The following is an 18,034-nucleotide window of genomic DNA, read 5'->3' on the forward strand; positions in this document are numbered from 1 at the left end:
AATATAAGGTTAAAATATTTCTCTTTACCTTCAGGTCTATCTTAATAGTGGCCTGTATAAAGGACAATTTATGCGTCTGTGTCAAATCTATGCTGTAGCCTGATGCCTGCCTCTCCAGAAATGTAACTATAGGCTACAGTGACGCAGAGCGCAGCTACTGTGATTGGTCCGCTTCATAGCATCGTATTCCGCCTACCCCATCGGCCTTTAATTCAGCTGATCGAACATGGATCATGGATTGTGCGCACACCCATGGGAGATAAATGGTTGCAGAGAGCTGACGCCTCTCTCGCTTTCATTGCAGACTTTTTAGTAAAAGTAAACCGCTCTTTTGCTCCAACTCCAATATAATCCGCTCAGTTTTAGTGTCTGGCATTTGTAATACGCCAAAAGAGTCAACGTCATCAACCGTCCTCGCCAGACTCAAAAACGCATCTACGCGCAAATGTAAACACTCACAACGGCGTAGGCCTCTCGCCCAGTCTGCACCGTAGACTCTGTGTTGACTCGATGCTGAAGCTTAAATCAGCCTTAAGAGTCCTTATTACCAAGAGACTTAGACAAGACTGCGGCCATTCATTGGTAGTCTTGGGACCAAAACCTGACTTTAGTGCTACAGCCCTTGCAGAGAGCTTACATATCTAATGGTTCTTAAATACAAATGTGTAACAAAGAAAATATAAAATTACATTAAGAAATGGTACTTTCCTTTACATAGTTGAGTAACACCATTCATTCAGAAAATCCAGCAAAATCACCAACTAAAACAGGGCTGTAAAACAAGCCAATACCAAAACTGTAACAGTCCTGACATGAACCCAGCCCACTGGCGAACGCTCTAGTCAAGGCAGGTGAAACAGTATAACACAGCGACAACTTCAGGAGAATATGGTGTTGTTGATTATGGAAATATGGATTGCTACAAGAACCGAACTTTGTAGCAATCCATATTTCCATAATCAAAAACAGCATATTCTCCTGAAGTCGTCTGTGTGTTATACTGTTTCACCTGCCTTGACTAGTAAAACACAGTATAACAAAAACCCAGCAACGCAAAAACAATTTTACAAATTCAGATGAATTCTATGGATGCTGGCAAGAAAAAGCCATGATGTTGAATATGGAAATATGGATTGCTACTAGAACCAGACTTTGTGACCATGGCTTTTTCTTGTGCCAGCGTCCATAATGAATAAATGAATTAATGAATTTGTAAAGTCCTCAATAAAAGGAAAAATCAGAGCACTATCAGCATTTAGAGACAAAATAACAGAGATGTAAATAGACCAGTAAAACAGCATCTGAGCTTTTTTCACCCCAAGCAAAGTCCCATGCTTATTAAATGAATAGTAATGTATAGTATTATTCCTCTCTGACATTCCGTATGTGACAATGCACTGCAGTACTGAAGTGTACACACAGGGTGCGTCCCAATTCCATAGTTATGGCTAATCCCAACTAGTTTTTGAGTGTGAAGTATGTAGTATAGATAAAAGTGTCAAAGTTGAGCATACTCCGATCCAAGATACATACTCAGAACTGGTCGGTTTTCGAGTGTGATAAGGATGGACGCTGTTATCCCACAATAAGGAAGGAAAGGGAGGAGCTACTCACGTCTAAAACAATTATATGAAACCGTGGCGGATATTGAAGCAAGTGCAGTGGCGGCTGGTGAACTTGCAACATTTCATCACTTCCTGTTCGAGTAAAACGGATTAGTACGTTAACATTGTGTGTATTGACCTCCCAAACCCACACTGTTAGAAGTAGTACACAATCTATACATTATAGCATTTAGGGTGTAGTACGCAATTGAGACGCAGCCACAGAGCCTCACATCAGTGTTGCAGAATAGGACTTTGCTTCTGGCAGGATGCAAGCGTGCGCATGGCTGTCAGTGCTCTCTGTTTGTTCAGTGTTATTCTGTGCTGCTGCCTGGGAATAGAAGGTGTGTCTTGGGTTTGTTGTTGAGTGTTTCGGTTTTGCAGCACTCTTTGAAGATCGTGTTTCGGAGTGTCTGTAGTATTGTTTCATAGCCGCAAGTGATTAGCATCTGTGTGGCATCAGCTGTATGATCTGTTTAGAATATCCTCAGTGGTGCAGTTGTAGAAGTGCGCATGCATTTTTTAGGCATGCTTCTGGTGCTTATATAGCACAGAGAGGAGCTGCACCACTGCAGTGCCTTTTTCTGAGTTCTGGTTTGGGACGTTCGCAGCATCCTGGTGACCAAACCGCTCTGAGAAATATGGAACAGGTAGAGATTTCTGCAGCTATTCCTTCAGTACTGATCAGAGTGTGACTGCCTTTGTTTCTGCTGAAGTCAGCAGTGAGTCCTTTTCGTTTATGTTGACATGCAAAACTAAGTGCAAACTCAGCACCGGCCAGCAGATTATGTAGGCAGGCAGGTTCTTGTAATAACTGTAGAAAACTCCATCAGCAAAGAAAAGATCCATAGTCCTGAGACAGGGTAACGAGGAAACCATCGGAGAGCTACCAGAATTAAGTGTCCTCCTGGAAGAGTGCGAGTGATTTCCGGGGCAGAGGAAATAGGTTTGTGAGTGAATTAAGTGTAGTATAAATTGTGACCCAAAGGAAATAAGTGTAAGTGTTAGTGGTAGAGTTAGACAGATATGTTTGGCTGACTGTCACATCCGTCTGTAAGGCCCAGATTACTACATTAAATTACAAAGCAATGCACAGCTATATTTCTACCCAATTTACATTCTTCTTTTTCGTCTTATTTTTCTGCTGGGTTTTGGTTGCGTAATTTGCCGTTACCAAGATATTTCAAGATACTCCAGATTGTTCGGTCTGATTGTGTGATGCCGGACAAGTAGCAACAGATTTCTGTGGGGTTTTTGTCTCATTGGCACTACATAATACACTACATACAAAAGTCTGTGCATTACAGATATACTGCTTTCACACAACCAACCATATGGGATAGCACAGCAACCACTTGGTAGCACCTGAGCAACCACCTGAGCCCCCTGGAATGTCATAACAACAGCCTATTGCCAACCAAGCAACACCCTAACAACTACTTTCTTAACAGAATAACAACCACCTAACATGCACCTTAAAACGCCATATCAGCCTCCTAGCAGCCACTAAACACTAAATGGAAACCTTCTAGCAACACCAAAGCAACCACCTGGGATACCAACATAATAGGAATTCCACAGCAAGCATCTGGGATAACATAGCTGCCACTCAGCAACACCATAGTAACCACCTGGAAAACCATACAACTAAACAAGGGAAAGCAACAGTCTATCACCATTGCAACTCGATAGAAACAGTCTAGCAACATATTTCCCACCTAGCAACATCATACCAATGCCTTAGCAACACCATAGCAACCACTTAGCCAAAATAGTTTCACCCTAGCTGCATAGCAACAGCCCAGAAACTGGAAGTGGGAATCAGTTAAACTCTTTTTTAGCTCCCTAAGATCAGCATTGGCCACAGAAGTGTTATTCTGCTAGGCCTCTGAACTGAACACGTGTATGTGTAGGTTTCAGCTCAGTAGAACTAAGCATTACCACTTTATGAGCAACTATAACATTGGTTTCCAGTCATCTTAAAAGACACCATCCTCCCCATTAGTGTGCTTATAGAGCTCACAGCATCGGTGAAGGCTAATAAAGCCAAAGTTCTATCCTCTGTTAGTTTCTCATTACTAAAATCTCCTAAAAGTTTTATTAGAAGTCATTTCTAGGGCAGTTTAATTAAAAAGGCTTTGATAAAAGTGTAATATATGCTTTAATATATGCTCCATCATTGTGATCTTTACCGTTTCCTCTCCCTTTGTCCTTGTCCTTTTGTCTCTCATTTCCCCTTTCTTTCCCTCCATCTCAGCAGGCCCATTGAATACTCTGTGAGTAACTATGGCAACTATGGTCAGTCTGTACCCATTCCAGTGCCCACTCAGATTCACAACTACCAGCGAATGGAGCAGAACCTGCACTCACCCAGCCAGGACAGCTCCCCACGGTCAGTACACACACACACATTCAGGCTGATTTTTGCACACTGCACACACTAGCCTGACTGGACCTCTTCATCTGCAGATTTACCTACTAGGGGTCACGGAGTGTCTCATGCCTGTCTCACACAGCTTGAAACTACTTACACTACCAACATCCATCACAATGTTGGAATAATCTGCTGTGTTGATGGCTATTTTATTTAGTAATGATTTAAACAGTGCTTTCCTTATACAGTACAAACCTACAGAGGCTAGACATTCAGTAAGATCATGTGATTAGGGCAGGGCTTTGATCCTAGATTAAATGAATTCAGCCCTGGATACTATTTTAATTATTCAATATTTGTTTGTTTTTTTTCGGGGGGGGGCGTAATTCATTAATTTATTGTTAATAAATGACATTTAATAACACATGGCACTGAAGTGATTATATTCTGTACGTTTTAATGGGAAAAAACTTCGACCTGGGATACCATAGAAACCACGTAGCAACCGAGCAATACACTAAACAACTCATTAGCGACCACCAAGCAAAACCATGTAGTACCATATCAGCTACCTAGCAGTCACTTATCAGCATTATATCCACCATCCAGCATAACCATAGCAACCATGTAGCGACAACTTAGAAACCACTTAGCAACACTTTAGCAACCAACTAGTCACTCAGCCACCTTGCAATACCATATCAGCTACCTAGCAATCCCTAAGCAGCATCATGTCAACCTTCTGGCAAGACCATAGCAACCACTAGTGTCCACTAAAGAACTTACTTAGCACAGCAGCCACAAAGCAGTGTCATATGAACCACCTAGCAACATCACATCAACCATCTCTGTGTATGTTTGTGTTTGTGGTGTAGGTGTGGCCCAATGCGGCGGTGCAGCAGTGGCAGTCCTCTGAGCTGTGGCAGGATGGGCCCATCTCCCCCGCACCCTGGAGCCCTCCCTTCTCGCAGGCTGTCTATGGGAGGCTCCAAACCTTTCCAGCTCTCCCCGCAAGGTGAGTACTAGGTGGCGCTCTGTCTGAAGTATTTAGAGCAAAAAGATGAAAGATTGGTATGAATGAAACCTTCTGTGTTATTATTTGTTATTTGTTATGAGACGGTCTCTTGTTGGAGATATTTGAATACTGTTATAATCACAGCACGATATTTGGTGGATTTAGGAAGTGGAAGCATGTCAACTGCGTGTTTCTTAAACAACCATTTCCTCTGCTCTTTGTCTCAAAAGTGGGCACCATCCCTGAGCTGCCAGGCCAGGCTGCCCCCCTGGGCACAGAGACGGGCCACAGGGGCTCTTGGGGCGGAGGTGAGAGCATCCTCCCTCCATGTCCTCCCTGCAGGCACACATTTTTGTTTTTTCTTAACACAAACATGAAGCGACTGCACTCATAGTGTTCTGAACTATGCGGTAGCTTAATGGTTTCAGACCGTATGAATGAGGTAACCGAGTTACTTTAAATGCAGTCCCTGAGGACTCCCAGCTGTTCCACATAATTATGTAATCAAGTCCCACTCAAGAGCTGAAGGCTGGGTTCAGGTGTGCTGTCAGTGAAACACAGTAAATATGAGGAATGGTAAGTGTTCCTGTGGGACTGGAGTGACAAGGTGTGCTGATAGGAGTTCATGAGTAGCTTGTTTTATATCAGCAATTTTCCATGATGACCCTAGAGACGCGTTGTCACCAGCGCTGGGAAAATATGGGATACACATAATATCTACCATGCATTTTGAGATATAATCGAATATGTTCTGTAGTTATCACTCATTCGAAGTTTGTGAATGAACTGAACTAAATGGATAATCAAAGCAATAGACCCACATTTTAAAACCATTAATATAGTAAAACGGTTGGTTAAAAAATAAGAAATCCTTTATTGCACTTTCATTGTTGAGTGTATGCATAATTCGTTTTAGGCAAAAGGACAGTGCTATGATTTTTTTGTCATGCTTTTCTGAGGACAATGTCTGCACAAGACCACTTACAGAGAACCTGTAAGCAACCAGTAGCACTAGATGGATATCAGTCAATTATCCAATTAAAATATTTTCATAAGTGCTGCCATTAAAGAACCATTTTTGTAAAAGAGATGAATGTCTGAACCTTTTAAAGGTTTAAAGAAGTCCACATGAAGATTCTCTACCGATCTTCCTACACAAAAAGTGGTTCCTTATGGGACCTAAATTGTTCTTCTGTGCAAAGAACCTTCTGCAGCACCTTTATTTGTATGAGTGTTCACTCTTAATATTAAGAACCGCTTTTTGTAAAAGATCTGTGAGTATGACGAGCCTTTACATTAGTAAAGAATCTTTACACTGACCTCTTAAAGGGGTCTCACTCATGTTTTACAACTATGATTTTACAAAACTGATTTCTATCATTTATAGCATTTTTTTTATTAAAAGTGTATGCAAAAAAAACATTTTTTTCTAGGTAAAATAATGAAAATTAACAATTTCTTTACTGGAAACTTAACTAATATATTTTCTTTTACTGATTTTGGAGCACAACTATATTCTCTTTTGTAAAACGTTAAATATTTGCTAAATGTAAAACTTAATTAACCATAATTTCTGTTTAATTTTCTATCAGAATATGAAATTAAGTAGATATTTTGCAATTAAACATACAGAAATACGCTCTCTATAGACGATGTGTACTTATTTTCACTTACAACGTCTATAAAACATAGAATTTGATTAGGATCGCCCAAACGTTTCCATTTGAATAGTCTGCCGTGTTCATTGCTGCACCATACGCTGTGCTGTGCTTTACTGAGATTACAAACAGATACATCAAATTCTGCAGCGTTTTCAGAGGAAACTGTCAAGATTCTTGCCAGTGTGTGTTTTGGAACATCTGTTAGGAATATTAACACCTTGCTGAGACAAGCTGGGACACATTCTTACATATTTGCACACACACACTGTATTCTGAATGCTTGCTTGCCCTGTCACCAAATTTATATTGGGAGTCTGAATTGCTGAGCACAGGCAGAAGGTTCACAGTGCCCACCTCTCCCACCGCTCCCCCTCTTGTTGTTTCATAATTCATCTGCCCTCTGGTCTGTGTCATGCTGTTATTTACGTCAGCACAGTTCACCCAGGACCTCTCTCTGCTCTCTCTCTTTTTTACTGCAGCTCTCCAGATTCCAGAGACCAAGGCCCGGCCGCAGCAGCAGCAACAGCAGCAGGGGCTGGGCTCACGCCTCCACAGCGCCCCCTGTCTTCTGGAGGCTGCTGGTGGCTGCAGGCAGACGATCAGGAAGCAGCACTCGGACCCGGTGGTGGCCCCTCAAGGGGGCATGATGGCCCTCAGGCCTCTGCATTCCTCTCCCAGACTCAGCGAACTGATGCAGCGCAGCCCCCTGCCCACCATCCTAGGATCCCCATCTAGAGTATGTGGCCGTTGTTTGTGTGGTGTTTGTGTTGTTTTGTGCTAAATATATATGTTTTAGTATAGCTTGGAATTAATTCTGGGGTATGACCAAGTCTCGGCTATTGGGCTATAAATAACTTTTTTTAAGCCCCAGCCCCAGTTTTGCAGTGGGGGGTTTAAACCATATTCAAACTCAGTATACCATCTAAAGTTACTTAGATGATGATAAATAACTGCAACAAATGAAAGGACAAAATACCAGGTTTATGAGAAAGCAAGCTTTCATTCTCCAGCAATATCTTCTTTTGACTGGACTTGACCATGCATATGCATAAGTTCAGAAATGTAGGCTGGACATAATGTGAGAATTTACTGAGTAGAGTTTTATACACTACTCAGCGAAAGCATGGTTGCACCACACATAGAGCTCAGTATTGACCAAATCTTCACACCTCCTCCAGAGCAGGTGTAAGTGTGGTGTAAACTCACATAGAGAGCGCAAACAGCTGACTAGAAGGGACTACATAAATGATTTAAGGCTGCATAAATAATGTTACTTTTTCTTAATGTGTTTTTGCTTGCCAGAAAATGATACTGTTATATTTTAGTCTTGATTTGCTTTGCATTCATACTGACATATTAGCAATCAAACAGAACTGAAAGTAGCTGTTTTTTTATATGGCATTTGATATATTTTTAGGGACAATGGGATCTATCATTATAAGAGCATAGCTGCCAACAATTCTACATTGGGAAGCTGGCTTAGACTGTTTGGACAAACATAGGGTTCTTATGAGTATATTGGTAAACAAGGCCTCGTCCATAGCTATTCGGGTTTTTTGCCTTCAGTTGGAAAAGTATAAACATGTGAAAAGAGCGACGGCTTTACTTGCATAAAAAAAAGTATTGTTAACTAAGGACTTCACACACAAACATCAATATTAACTTGTGCAGAACTGATCCAACCCATCACAGCTTCTCATTTAAATGTTCCGGTCCCCCTTAAACTGTGCAGCCGTTACGTTCTGGCACAGGAATGTAACAGCTGCACCTTTTACGGTGGAGTATAAAATTCATCATTGACAGATAAAATTCTTCTCCCCAGGCTATGCCCCCGTTTGAGTTCCCTAAGCCACCCAGCTCCCCCAACATGGTCACCTTTTTGACGCAGCAGGGCTTGGTTTTCCCATCATCTGCCAGCAGGCCATCCCAGGCAGACACAGGCCTGCCTGCTGCCTGCCAGCCTGATGAAGCCAAGGCCTTTGGAAGGTACGTGATGTGGGTGGAGAGGATATTTGTCAGGCATTTTAGACGGTCTGTTTATGAAAAGAAGCATATGACCATGTTTACGAGTCAAATTCCTCTCTGTCTTTCCCAATTCCCCTTCAATCTTCTGTGTCTTTCTTCACTCTCCTCCTTGCTTACCCTGGGCATGCTCTGCTGTTCCTCCAGGTCCCAGAGCGCAGGCCGCCTGTCGGACATGCTGCTGATGGCAGCGTTTGGGGGCCAACTGGGAGAGAGAGGAAGCACGGAGAACCTCAGTTCTGACAGAGCCATAGACATCACAGGTTAACTCATGTAGTCTTTCTATTAGACACTAGAATATACACAGCCATCCTTACTGTGAGGATCCTCACCTACAGGGGTGAATTAAACTTAGTGTTGTGTTGACGAGCACAGGAATTAGGCCTGTATGCAGAGGTGCCATACAGTGTTGTTATTTTTGTGGGGTGAGTGACGCTGTATCTGGATATCTAATTGAGTCAATAGGAGATTAATGATTGTGTAGGTCAGGATAATCTTCTGAGAAGTCCGATGAGACGTTTCATCGGTAAAGTAATTGTCATACACCGAATCCTTGTCAACTCCTGCCAAGATTACACAAGGCATTTGCCTCACTATTTACTGTACATGTTGGTTCCTCATGGCAGTAGCAGGCTTTATGACTTAGAAGGTTCAGCGGTCTCATAAAACTAAGCATTAGTTATCTAAGTGGGTCACTGCGGCATTTCATGCAGGGAGAGTGTGTATTTTTCCAATAGTAAGTAGGACAACACAACATGCAGAGAATGACAAGCTGCGTCTAATAGCCAGAGACACGCATCACATGATTATTTGAAGATTAGAAGAGATTCACGTCATTTATCAGAGAGATTAAGTATTCAGCTTGATGTCAGAGACCTGTTGGAGAAGTGTTCCAAAAAGTAAATTCCCCTTGTTAAATGAGTAGATTGCTGGTGAGACTGTAAAAAAAAAATTATAGAATTACTTTTATTTTATTTCTATTTTTTATTTTTATTCCATTCATATTGCTTAATTTAATTTTTGTAATAAATTACACTGAAAACCAAAAACCACATAAAAATAAAATTAAAAACCACATAAAAATAAAAAAATCATGATTTCTAACCTATTTTAGGACACTTTTCTTCAGGAGTAAATAAAAATTATACCCAAAATCAGTGGCGACCATGAGAAAAGAAAAGATCCTGCTGCAATGTACAACACACCAACCACATGCATCCGGTCTGGTGTTGCACAGTATTATGACTACTAAAACTACAACTGAAACCAAAGAATATTTAAACCACATATATCTATTTTAAAATATTAACAAAAACAGCAGCTTTAACTAAACTGAATTTCACATTCCCATTATGTCTTTATTGCTAAAAACTCCCATCTGTCCTCACTGTAATTCTCCTCTTACTCCACAGCGCCTTCTGGTGGTGGTACCATGGTAGTGGGCTCAGGCAGTCCAGCACGCGTAGTGTTCACTGTGGGCTCACCGCCCAGCGGAGGCACACCACCGCAGACATCCCGCTACAGAAAGTTCTCAGGTGAGGTCGGGTGCTTTCTAAAGCCTCACATAATTGATATCAAGTTTATTTTTATTTAGAAATTAAGCTTAAAAAAGCGGCAGCTTGAGTGAGTTTTGTCTTCCAGCAGGCTCATCCAGCTCCATTAGCCCTGTGGGATCTCTCACCAGCCGCTACCCCCATTCAGGAATGTGCTTGGACGGCTATGAGGGATCTAGTCCCCGCTATGGACTTACAGACCACATCTCTGCTAACCTAGAGGGAGCTGTAACATTTGAGGCCCCAGAGCTCCCAGAAGAGACACTGATGGAGGTAAGTGTTTCACTCATCGTCTGAATAGACTAGACTAGATAAGACTAGGCCTGGAGTCAGTTACGGAATCCGTCAGTAATCACGGATTAGAAACAAGCCTGTATCTAATATAAAATATGAATACAGAAGATAGAGATGTATTATTTCTTTTAGCTTGTTTATTTTTTACCCCTCCATTTATTTCTATATTTATTACTAAATAAATAAATAAAATAAAATTTAAAAAAAAATGCATCATAATGTATTTGTTTATTTTTATATTAATTGTAATGTAATTATTTATTTGTTCAGTGATTTATTGTACTGCCTTTTGTACAGTATTTAAATTGGGTTGTGGTCATCAAGTGTTTTGTCTGTGTTGGTTCTCTCTCTGTAGCAAGAGCACACAGAGACTCTGCGTAGGCTTCGCTTCACGCTGGACTTCGCTCGCTGTATGGTGGAGGTGGCCACAGCAAGGGGTGGAGAGGCTGAGCAGGCAGAGCCGGCACCCACCTGTCTGCACGAGCAGCAGAGCATGGTTGCTGACCAGATCAGCTCTCTGAGTCGTGAGTGGGGGTGAGGAGTCCAAACACGCACACACATACACATACTTACTGCATCCATTCATCTCAGATGCAGGACATGTCTGCAGGGAAATGAAAGTCCTCTATGTATGTGTGTGTTTCAGTTATGCTGAGCAGTTGGTGCTGTATATGAAGACTGCAGAGCTCCTGTCTTCTGCACTGCACACAGCCATGGAGGGTATCAAACAGGGCAAACTGTATCCCTCCGGCACTGTCAAACAAGGTCAGTAATCCAAGATTCAGAGTTTCATCCTCACTGAAATTGTATTCCATTATTCTGAACTAATCATGACAATAGGAACCACTTGTGTTACCAGTGCTTTTACTCCATAATTCCCCATACATCCAGCATAAACCTAACCTACTCATCAGAAGGCTAGAATTTCAGCTGCCGATAGTGCCAGTTTCTAAAATGAAGACTACATTTGATTGCCATGGTTTCACTTATGGCAGAAAGGCACAAAGGCAGTTTAATAATAATAATAATAATAATTGTATTAAATTGTATCAAATACTGCTACTACTACTATCTCCAGTAATACAATTATTAGTACAGAACATATACAAACTCAAGTCACAAATCACACACCCTCTCGCCTGAACTTTTGGACAAATTGGATCAGTGATCAGTTTTTAGTTCCCACTAAAAATAAAAATCCTGGAGGGAAATCAGTTCCATCCATGTTCGTGTATTCGGTATGAGAAGAGGGCTGCCTTTGTTATTGCTGATTGCTGACGTCTATTTGTGGCAGATGCACCGCCATCGCTCTATCAGGGAGCATTAAAATATTCTAGGCTGGACTGCGAATGGCGAGCATCACCGGCTGGTATTGAAGCTCTGGGTTGATGATGACTGATTCCAGCAGTATTTCTCTTCTGTCTCTAGTAGGAATGAATATCTAGGAACCAAACAAGGGGCACTGTTTCACAGTGTCTGAGATGTAGCCTGCATCACCCTGCTCTGTTTCCATTAGGGAAATAAGTTAAACTCTGTCCATTTTATTATAAAACTGACTTTAAGTTGAAAAATTGCCCTGGAAATTGCCAGCTTGCTTTGTAAATTAGTGCCTGGACTCTTAGTCATGTTGCATCACTGCTAGTTTTGGGAGAGTCAAAGAGCATATAACTAGTCATACTTCCTCTGGGTGGGTAGGATGGCCGCCTTTCTCTTGCCCATTATTTAAAACGATGCCAACACAGGCATCTTTTGACATTTGAAGTTCTCTAAGTTTGTTGAGCTGTCCCAGAGTGTTGCATTGGTAGCTTTTTCATAAGATAACCTGGAATACCTCACTCCAGCATCATTTGTGATGAGGAGAAATCTATAAGTAAATAAATAAAATAATGCATAAAGAAGCCACTTCAAAAAAGAAAAGCTTGTCCCCCATTTTTTTAATCTCCTACTTAATGTAAAAAAACAGCTTTTTTCCCCTCTATAAAGATGCTGTTTTAATACTGTTTTAATGAACATTTTTTGAAGATGACTTTTGAAGATGAATCATGTGATTAACTGAAAAGATGGTGGTTCAATCTCTGTCTTTCAGTGGTCAGGAGGCTAAACGACCTGTACAAGTCGAGTGTCATGTCGTGCCGCTCGCTGAGTGCCCGTCTGGAGCGCTTTTTTTCCCGCAAGCACCGTCTGATGGATCACATTAACAGCATCACTGCAGAGAGGCTCATCTTTAGCCACACTGTGCAAATGGTATGAGGAAACCGTGACACAAATCCCAAGAGATTTGGCTCTTTTGATTGGAAACCAATTTATGGTTTGACAATCCATCAGCACACGAAGACTGTTTCCACCCAAAGAGCAAAATCTCTTGTATTCATTATCAAATGTCGATGGTAAAACCGTGGTTCACAAGTTTTAGTGATTGACGTTATTGTTTGTGTGTGTACAGGTGCAGGCTGCAGCGCTGGATGAGATGTTTCACCAGGGCGAGGCTTCAGTGCAACGCTATCACAAGGCCCTGCTGCTGATGGAGGGTCTGTCTCTGCTCCTTACAGAGCAGGCTGATATCCTCAGCGTCAGCAAGTGTGAGTACGACCCTACAGTATTCAATTTCAAAAGCTTAGAGCAAGGCTCTTCAAATCCTGTTCTGGACAGCAGAGTTCGGAGATTAGACATACCCTGCTCAGACACACCTGGTTTCAAGTCCTCTCATAATTGCCAGGTTTAGTGGGTGTGTCACTGGAGTCACCAAATTGTGCTGCACAACGGCCTTCCAGGACTGGATTTGAAGAACCCTGCCCTGTAGCATCCTTTTGCTGTAGTGATTTGTGGTGTACATCTCTGACCTTATGACCATTATAATCCAGTCACTGTTCGTCAGGACAGAATAACATCAGCTCGATACAGTATGAAACCTTAAACCTCACCTATTCAGTCTATTAAATATATGAAGACAAAAATATGGGATACATAAATGTGACTCAAGGCACTGTGTACATGCTAGTGAAATGGCAAAAATAAAAATACCACTTTTACTTTACACTTTACACTTAAAATAAATTAAATTAATTTTTTTTTAACCTAGGCCTTAACCAACCATAAACCAAGCTTTATTTTACCTATATCATTTTATTTGGCCCAAAAATACTGAATATTATTGAGCATTATTTTAGTGGATTATTGCAGTTCTAAATGTAAAAAGGTTTATTAACACGATTATTAGAATAATTGTCATTATAAGTAATCACGTATAAAAGGCGTCCTAGAATGCATTTATTCAGTATGTTATCAGTGTGTATAGAAGTTGTTTGATGTATAAATAGTAAGTATGTAACTTTAGTTTGGGTGAAAATGCTCAGATATCATTTTACAAGCCTGTTTACCACCCTGTTATTTTGCCTCCAAATGAAACACGCTGAAAATACATAAGCTCTGCCTTTATTGGCTGGTTTATGTTGTAATGATGGCTCTCAGGAGCTGCATAGCATAGCATAGCCATCTATGTGAAGATAAATACAGTATTCCATATATTCTAAGGCTGCTTAAAGGTCCCTGTTGAATCACCACCTTCAGCAGTGCGTTTTAACATCACTAACTGTGATTTTCCTCTTGTCTGCACAGGTAAGCAGTGTATCGAGCGCCGTCTCACTGCCCTGCAGTCTGGCCTGTGTGTGTAGAGCCCTGCCTTGGTTCTCTGCTGTACTGCTGCTAAGCCTGCCGATTTCCCTACATTCCTCTAAACCACCCCCAGCTTCCATCTCTCAGACTGAGCTCTTGCTGATATGGACACCACAGCTGAGTGTACATGGTGATGCCTGCAGTACTGCTGTGGACTTTGTAATGGAGAGTGGCTCTGAGAGGCTCCCTAGCTACCGTGCACACATCCGATATCAGGCCCGTTCACCCGAATGGTCGACGCGCTGCAGGCATTCCCGATAAGCAGGCTCACACTGATTCCTTCACATTCTATCTGCAAAGGCTGTCTCTGGATTTACTACTTCTCCAATAAGCTGCACTGTGTACACGTCTTTATTTTCACACAGACATGATGATTTCACTTTATAATGGGAATGTGCAATCACAGTCAGTTGACAGGCCTGGACCTGCGTCTTCATCAGCGGTCGGATTGATTTTTTTGCCATGGGCTGGAACTATAGAATAGAAATCTGTTCAGGAAATCTGTTCAGGTGTCTGCCTGGCTACTCCGAGACAAATTGAATGCTTTTTAGTTAATTAGAAATAAAGAAGAATTTAGCTCATGGGGGATGAGGTCGGATCGTCTTGATTTTTTTTTTTTTTTGAGTGTCACTTTTTTTTTTGTTAGTTTATTTTCCTTTCCGACTTTGAGAGTTTCCAGTTTGGAGAAGAAGGCACGCTCACTGGATGCATGTTTCTGCCCCAGAAAAGGAACTGTGTTCTGTAGATGGATGCTGCCGCCATATCGAACACCAGGTGTTTTGGGCTGCAAAGAAATGGTGGTGGTGGTGACACCCAAACATCCTAGTGCTCTCCTTCTGTTCCAAAGCAGCAGTTTAGTTCCGATTTCCAGCGTAGCCATGTGTAGCACTTTAGTGAATGTTGACCAAGCTATTCAGAGGTTGTCCAATTCCATTGGGTCTCCAAATCAATCATACAGACAGTGAGCGATTGTTAGATGGGCATCTCTTGATCACGTTTATCTTTTTTTTTCCCTCTTTGATCTTCTTTAATCTTTTATTCAGTGTTTTTATGTTGTGTTTGGCAATCATGCATTTATGTGTATGTGTGTGTATGTGTGTGTGTATGTGCTTCTTAAGTGCATATGTGTGAATGGAAGTAGACCAAGGGAACAGGCTATTGAAAGGAAAAGGGAGCGCAAAGGCCTTGTTGCATTATTAAAAACGATGTAGTTTGCACGTCTGTTTGTTTTATAGATTTAGGTGTTATTTGAGGAACTGGGCCAAATAAATCGACTGGTAGCCTGCAGCATGCCTTGCTTAGTTAAACAAGCTTGGCAGTGCTTTGTTATTTGGGGTTTCCTTTACTTCAGCAGAGCTTAACTGACATTTTCTGGTTCAATGCCATAGAAGATCCACTTTTAAAAACCTTTAAAACCTTTGAAAGGGTTCTCCACACTATACATACGTCTCTCTTACAAACTTGGTTCTTAATGGAACCAGAAGTAGTTCTTCTATGGTTTTAATCAAAGATACACTCTCCACATGGATATCTCTTAGGAATATAGGCCCATGCATAAGGAGCTCTTCCTTCTAACTTTTGCTCCACTTGGTTTGGTTTAGCCTGGTGATTTTGCTCATTTCTTTGGGCTCTATACTACATGATCAGTTAGACGGTTCCCAGCCCTGGTCCTGAAAGACTCCCCCCTGCCCTACACATTTTAGTGTTTATCCAGGTCCCAATACACCTAAACCAATTAATCCGCTTATTAAAAAGCCCTCCCTGTTGTAGGATGCAGTAGGCCGCTAAGGAAACATTCAGGACAGGGGCTCCTCCATCACCAGGGCTGGGAACCACTGCTCTAGATGTTTCTAATCTATCCTAGCCTTCACTCCTACAAAGTCACAAACAGCCATAGGTTTTTTTTATATTTATATATAATAGATGTTGACCATTCATAATCTGGACCAGCTAACAAAAGGGCAAGTCTTGACCTGAGACCTTCTGTACCCTCTGTGGGTTTCCTGCGCTGTATACGGGGCCGATCAGTACTGTACGTTCAGTGGTGGCTCAGAAACAGGTGGAACATTGTAATGCTACTCACAGTGTTCTTTTTAAAGAGTGTCCAGTGAGTGCTTTTAATATTTAGATATATTATTGTGTGCTTTTTTGAGTGGATATGTGCGTCAGATGTGGTTAAAGCTATTTAAAACATGAAAAACGTGCCTTTAAGAAAAAAAGAAGAAAAAATTGAAACACTGAAAAAAGGTTGGGTTTAACTGTCTGTGTGCTAATCTGTGTTTCCAAGTACTCGAGTGAACTGATGCGTGTGTTTTGATGTTTGATCATATTCAGCTGAGTTGAGATTATTATATTGGCTTTAGTTTTGCGAAGTGTAATATGTGTATGTGTGTATGTGTGTATGTGTGTGTGTGTGTGGACTGACTCAGTGTGTGTAAAAAGATATAAGGCATATTTTAATTATAAGGAGATTTAAGTTTCGAGAGGGCGAAGTGTGGAGCTGTGTATTCTACTAATTGCTCTGACAGTGTATAACAACGGCCAGTTACAGTATGGACCGAGGTGAAGAAGTTGCTGCATGTGTTGAGATTTTGACCATTTTTCCATGTGTTCTCTTTTTCTTTTCCATTGTTAAAACCACTCCAGGCACGCTGGACCCGACGTTCTTCAGATGTTACCCTTCTTTACTGACATTTGTCTTATTTTTAATTTTTTTGTTCTTTACACATCAGATATGCACCATCTTTGAACTTAATGCCAACCTCTGCAGAGTTATGTCGTGATTCCAGTCAGTCCGACCATCCAAACCTTATGGGTGCGGAGGTTCCGGTCTGGGATGGCAGAGGGTCACTGCTTCCATGGAGCTGCCTGAGCTGAGGAATTGGTTTGTTCAGCTAGAGTTCGATAATGATAATCATGGGTGACACTAATCATGCATTACCTGAACTCACCGATCCTGTGTACTTTCAGCCTGGAAAGTTCTGCTTCTGTATACGTAACCACAATACTGACGCATTTAACCCGGATCTCCAAGTACCACTTGTAAATAAGGATTGTAAATTAAGTTATTGCGCCACATTTGTACATACAACGAGCAAACGCATGAAACCATGCTTTCCATTCCCTTTCTACCCCACCAAAGAGAAATCTGCTAACCCCCCCGTTGTCGCTAGACTGTTGTAAAGCATTTCTTATAGTCGGCTCAGTAGTGACTTAAGGAACTGTACACACTATTTCAATGTCCATATACCAGATGTAACTTTTTTTTTTTTTTTTTTTTTGCTTTAAAAGGTACAACACAAATAAAATACTATTAAAATCACGTCCCTTGTGTTTTTTATTCACTAGTGCATGGTCCACACAGCTGTTACAGGTGTGAGTGTCAGTAGACACCGTGAATAGTTTCAGTTTTTTATTTTAAATGTATAAATGTATGCAAAATAATTTATAGGGGCAGTGGTGGCTCAGTGGTTAGAGCACTGGGCTATTGATGTCAAGGTTGTGGGTTCAATACCTGAATGCAGCAAACTGCCTCTGTTGGGTCTTCTCTGGTTCAGCAGTTAGAGCACGGGCCTTCTTCAAGGAGAGCTCTGGAAACTACCAAGCTGTGTAGCTGTACTGTTTATTTTTGCTAGTGCTGCACATGATCAAAAGGTCAGTGGGGTCCAGTAGGTAAACATACTCTAGAAATAAAGGTTCTAACACGGTTCTTGGCTTGGACATGTGCTTTAAAACTTCTACATTAGGTTCTTGACAGTCCTGTCCAAAATGGTTCCATCACTGAAAGCCTTTTCAGGGTTATAAAAGTGGTTATTCTATGGCGTCATTTCAAAGAGTCT

The 18,034-nt window shown here is 41.4% G+C and overlaps 1 protein-coding gene across 9 annotated transcripts in view; it reads left to right on the forward strand.

The window, feature by feature from the left end:
* The window catches only part of ulk1b (unc-51 like autophagy activating kinase 1), a 35,611-nt gene extending 18,135 nt beyond the window's left edge, over positions 1-17,476 (forward strand). For 2 of the 9 annotated variants that reach the window (XM_072661365.1, XM_072661366.1), the window contains exons 16-28: positions 3,862-3,996; positions 4,854-4,993; positions 5,224-5,301; positions 7,134-7,390; positions 8,477-8,640; positions 8,824-8,939; positions 10,089-10,211; positions 10,318-10,502; positions 10,879-11,057; positions 11,170-11,288; positions 12,610-12,767; positions 12,967-13,102; positions 14,139-17,476. In XM_072661365.1, the coding sequence (XP_072517466.1) occupies positions 3,862-3,996; positions 4,854-4,993; positions 5,224-5,301; positions 7,134-7,390; positions 8,477-8,640; positions 8,824-8,939; positions 10,089-10,211; positions 10,318-10,502; positions 10,879-11,057; positions 11,170-11,288; positions 12,610-12,767; positions 12,967-13,102; positions 14,139-14,194 (1,846 nt within the window). In that variant the 3' untranslated portion in view covers positions 14,195-17,476. The remainder of the gene's footprint in view (positions 1-3,861; positions 3,997-4,853; positions 4,994-5,223; positions 5,302-7,133; positions 7,391-8,476; positions 8,641-8,823; positions 8,940-10,088; positions 10,212-10,317; positions 10,503-10,878; positions 11,058-11,169; positions 11,289-12,609; positions 12,768-12,966; positions 13,103-14,138) is intronic. The other 7 variants (XM_072661369.1, XM_072661370.1, XM_072661372.1 and 4 more) reach the window with 5 other exon arrangements.
* The last annotated feature ends 558 nt before the right edge of the window (positions 17,477-18,034 follow it).

Source organism: Salminus brasiliensis, chromosome 18, assembly GCF_030463535.1.
Source record: "Salminus brasiliensis chromosome 18, fSalBra1.hap2, whole genome shotgun sequence".
NCBI classification, from domain to species: domain Eukaryota; kingdom Metazoa; phylum Chordata; class Actinopteri; order Characiformes; family Bryconidae; genus Salminus; species Salminus brasiliensis.